Here is a 3,884-nt window from a genome sequence, read left to right on the forward strand (position 1 = left end):
CATGTGCGCACGGTTAACGGGTCTTGACCTTGGCGGAGAGCTTGCAGGAGCTGGCGGTGGCAGGCGGCGTGACTGCGGTGCCGCGACTGCTCCGGAGATGGTCCGGTGGTGGTGGTTGGCAGTGCAGCACAGTTCGGCCCCACCCTCCAGCCAACCCCATTCCCACTCACTCATCACTCGTTCTCATTCATTCAGTCGCCAGTCGCCGCGCATCATGCAGTAGCCATTGTGCATGTTTAGTGAGCGCGATCGCGGCGGTCATGTCTGTGGAGAGCGCGAGCGTGAAGCAGATGCCCAGAAGCGTCTCGGTGGCGATCATATAGCATCTGAGCGCGGCGGAGCCCTGCGCATGTGAGGTGCTGCGCGTGTCTCCTGCAAGGCAGCCACATTATGGACACGCCCAGCTCCTGCCCCAGCCCAGCCTCACCTCGGCCAGGCGGCTCCAGCCTGGAAAAGTCCGAGGCTCAGCCTCCGCCAGCGCCGAGCACGCCGAGCATGCGTACCGCCAGGCGTGCGGTGGTCGTGGGTGACGTCTGTCCGCTGAAGCTGCCGGACACGTCCTCCAGGGAGGTGGCGTGCCCGCCCAGCACGACTCCGAGCTGACGCTCTCTGCTGCAGACCCGACGCTAGCACCGCACCAAGACTAAGTGTCGGCGTGGGAGCGCCTCAGCGCCGAGCTGATCCTCAGCTTCCTGGTGGTATGGTGCAGCAAGAGATCGGGGGTTGGGATGCGAGAGGCAGAGTTGCGTGCTTCAAAGGGCTCGAGTGAGGGTTGGCTGGCCCATCGTGGCCCAGCGCGAGGAGCGGCGCAGCGAGGACCATAAGGCTACACGGGGGCTGAGTCGGGCGGTCCTGCATGGAGTCGCTGTGCGCTGTCCCTGATCGACGACCTGCAAGCTGATTCCGTATTGCGCGTGAAGTTAGCGAGGGACCTCTCTCTCCGCCGCCCGCCCTATGTGCGACAAGCCTCTAAACAGCCGCGAGCTGCGTCAGAGCATCACCCCGTGACCGCGCCGGCCGTGCGGAGGCTGGAGCTACTGCGCACGCGCACGTCCGCGCCGCGACCGACCACGGTGGTCACAAGGAACATCATCCCGCTGCGCGCTCTCATGTTCGTAACGCAGAAGCGTGGCGTCGACAGCGCGACGTGTGGCGCTAATAGTCGGAGTGAGGCTGCCCTCGGGGCCCCAACCGGCGCACGCAGAGAGTTCTGTCTCCTGTAGTGGACGCTGAGAGGGCTGGGTGCTAAAGGCGCCAGCCTTTGTGGAGCGCCTGGCAGACCGACCAGCCCGCAACACAGGTACACAATGCGGGGTGGCGGGGCGCCAGGCTGCAGCAGGGCGGACACGGCTCGTCCACTCCCGCCAAGGTTCGAGGCACACAAGACTGTCGGGGTTGAGTGTGAAGGCCTTGGGCTGGAGTGCCGCGCCTGCTCGCCGTGCGTGCGGGCTGGCCAGTATCGTGCTCTTGGGCTTCTCCTTGGCCTCCACGCTCTTCTCGAAGCATGGCCAGCAGCGGGCGAGTGGGTGTTGCCGCCGCGGCCTACGGGCACCAAAGCGGGCGCCGTCAAGGCGACCATGGGCTCGACGGGCACCGCGGCCCCGAAGGACCTTGGCGACCCCAGTGGCGCGCACGCCCTTGGCTGCGCCCGGCCTCATGTACCGGGTGCAGCAGGTCCGAGTGAGAGCACGATCCGCGCATCCAGGATGGCCTCCCGCCAAGCCGTCTCCATGACGGAGTGCATCTCGGTGCAGTGCGTGGCCTGCTCGACGACGTGACGCCCGCTGACGGGGTGCTTTTCGGTAGTGAGTCCATGTTGTGCTGACAAATTACAAAACATATCGTACATGTACAAAACATATTTTTCACAGTGAAACGTTTTGTGGCGCACGTACAGTGATACACCGTAAACTCAGTTGGATAGGAAGTTAAAGTGATCCTGCGCGTATATAGCCTCTTATGGTGGTTGGTGCTGTATTCTAAGTAGTTTACATTGTAAACTGCAACCATTAAGTGTGACACAACTTGCTGTTTGATGGATCTGAAGTGTGACTTGCCCTGTGGACAGTGGACACACAATTTGCAAGGAATGTGTGCAGAATCCTGCCTTGGGAAGGAAGTGCCCAACTTGCAGGAAGGTCAGTATGTTAATAAGGTTCTGATTGTGGTCATATTAACCATTTTCATTTCTTTGGTTAAAATATCTTGGGAGCTGGTAAAAGTAAGTTAGTGTCTACTGTCATAGCAGTGCTTGCTCCATCGCTAAGCATGGATTCACCGTGTAAAAAAAGTACAGGAAGTTGACCAGTACTTTATTGGTCAACATGTTTCAGTGTCTTCCTGTACTTGCTAAGTTCAGTGTTTTAAGTACGGAGTACAGGAATTTATAACATAGAGCCTTTACAGTGTGTAGTATGTATGTGTATTCTGTACCACAACCTGTATGGGAGTGCTGGGAGTAGGATTTTACACGGTGGACAACTTCCGTGTCTTTTCTTGCATGTGTAAATACTGATCCACATGTACAAGTACAGTCCAAAGCAAATGGTTGTGAAATGGTAGAAGTTTAAATTCAGTCAAAAGCTGATATGAACAGGGAATATTATGTTTTAATCAAAAGTCATCATGGTATAAAAAGCTTTTAGTATTGTTGTACCGGTACTATATTGGATTCAGTTGGAAACCTTTTAAACATGTTGCAACAAATCATATGTACAAGTTTTGCTTTGCTACCACCAGTTTATTGAATTATTTTTTTAATTACCATGTTTAGGCATTTAAGATACGACGACTTGAGGACCTCCCCGACAGCTTCCTAACGATCCGGCTGTTGGAAGACGAGGACGCCCCACCATGCAAGAAGCTTAAGATCGAGGACCCAGAGCTGCAGCAGCTGCAGCGGGGCGCGGACGCGGGGAGGAAGGTGGTGGAGATGCTGCGGCTGGTGGTGCCTCTAGCGGTCGAGTCGCTGAACCGCCAGCTGGAGTCGTCGGTCGCTCAGCTTGGCCAGGTGGAGGAGGCCCTGGAGAGGCGGGTGCAGCGGGAGGCGGCCGGCGATGTGGGCACCACGTCGGACGCCGTGGAGGAGCCGCTGCAGCTGGCCGAGCAGCTGGAGGCCAGCCACCGCCTGCTCACCTCCACCAAGTGCACCGTCGCTGCCGAAGAGGAGGGTGGCTCGTCCTGGACGGGCTCTGTGCAGCCCGGCGGGTGCGGCGACATCCTGCGCGTCCTGTTGGCTAAAGTGGGGGCGAAGTAGAGAGAGGAAGAAGAATAACGTTCACGGCCCGCCTATAGAGTCGGGGTCGGTTGCGGGCCGCTTAGCCAGCTCTTGCGAGTACGGGGGAGCTGCTATTTTTCAATTATTCAGCATGTTTCCGTCCCGTGAGAAGTGAAAGAAGCCAACGTCGTCGCGTAAAAGTTATATATTGATTCTCTTGACACCAAAAGTTTGAGTGAATCTCTCTATTTTTAGCAGATGATACGTAGTAATCAGCAGCTTGTACTCAAGTAAAGTGCAAAAGTCCGTTTGTTAGTTTAGCAGATGATACGTAGTAATCAGCAGCTTGTACTCAAGTAAAGTGCAAAAGTCCGTTTGTTAGTTTAAGCGTGAAGTTGTCAGTTGTCAGCGTCAAAAGCAGAAACGCCGTAGCGCTGCCAGCCGACCGCCGTAGCGCTGCCAGCCGAACGTGAAGCGGTCCAGCCAGCAGCCAGCCTAAAGTATTGGGGGAGTGCGGGAAAAGCGAGGCTGTCTGCCCCGTGTGGACGCTGTAGTGCTGTTCACGCTGAGCAGCTCCCGCCCAGCCTTACGCTCGGTCACCGTTTACGAGCAGTCGTAAACCGCGCCGCGCTATGCCACGCCGGGCTACGACGCGTCGGCCCTCGCC

The 3,884-nt window shown here is 57.2% G+C and overlaps 1 protein-coding gene across 1 annotated transcript in view; it reads left to right on the forward strand.

The window, feature by feature from the left end:
- LOC127751182 (uncharacterized) overlaps positions 1-3,261 on the forward strand; it is a 16,074-nt gene extending 12,813 nt beyond the window's left edge. Inside the window, exons 4-5 of the mRNA XM_052274307.1 lie at positions 2,069-2,138; positions 2,774-3,261. Coding sequence (XP_052130267.1) covers positions 2,069-2,138; positions 2,774-3,256 — 553 coding nt within the window. The 3' untranslated portion in view covers positions 3,257-3,261. The remainder of the gene's footprint in view (positions 1-2,068; positions 2,139-2,773) is intronic.
- The last annotated feature ends 623 nt before the right edge of the window (positions 3,262-3,884 follow it).

This window comes from Frankliniella occidentalis, unplaced genomic scaffold (genome assembly GCF_000697945.3).
Source record: "Frankliniella occidentalis isolate FOCC.00 unplaced genomic scaffold, Focc_3.1 Scaffold372, whole genome shotgun sequence".
NCBI lineage: Eukaryota > Metazoa > Arthropoda > Insecta > Thysanoptera > Thripidae > Frankliniella > Frankliniella occidentalis.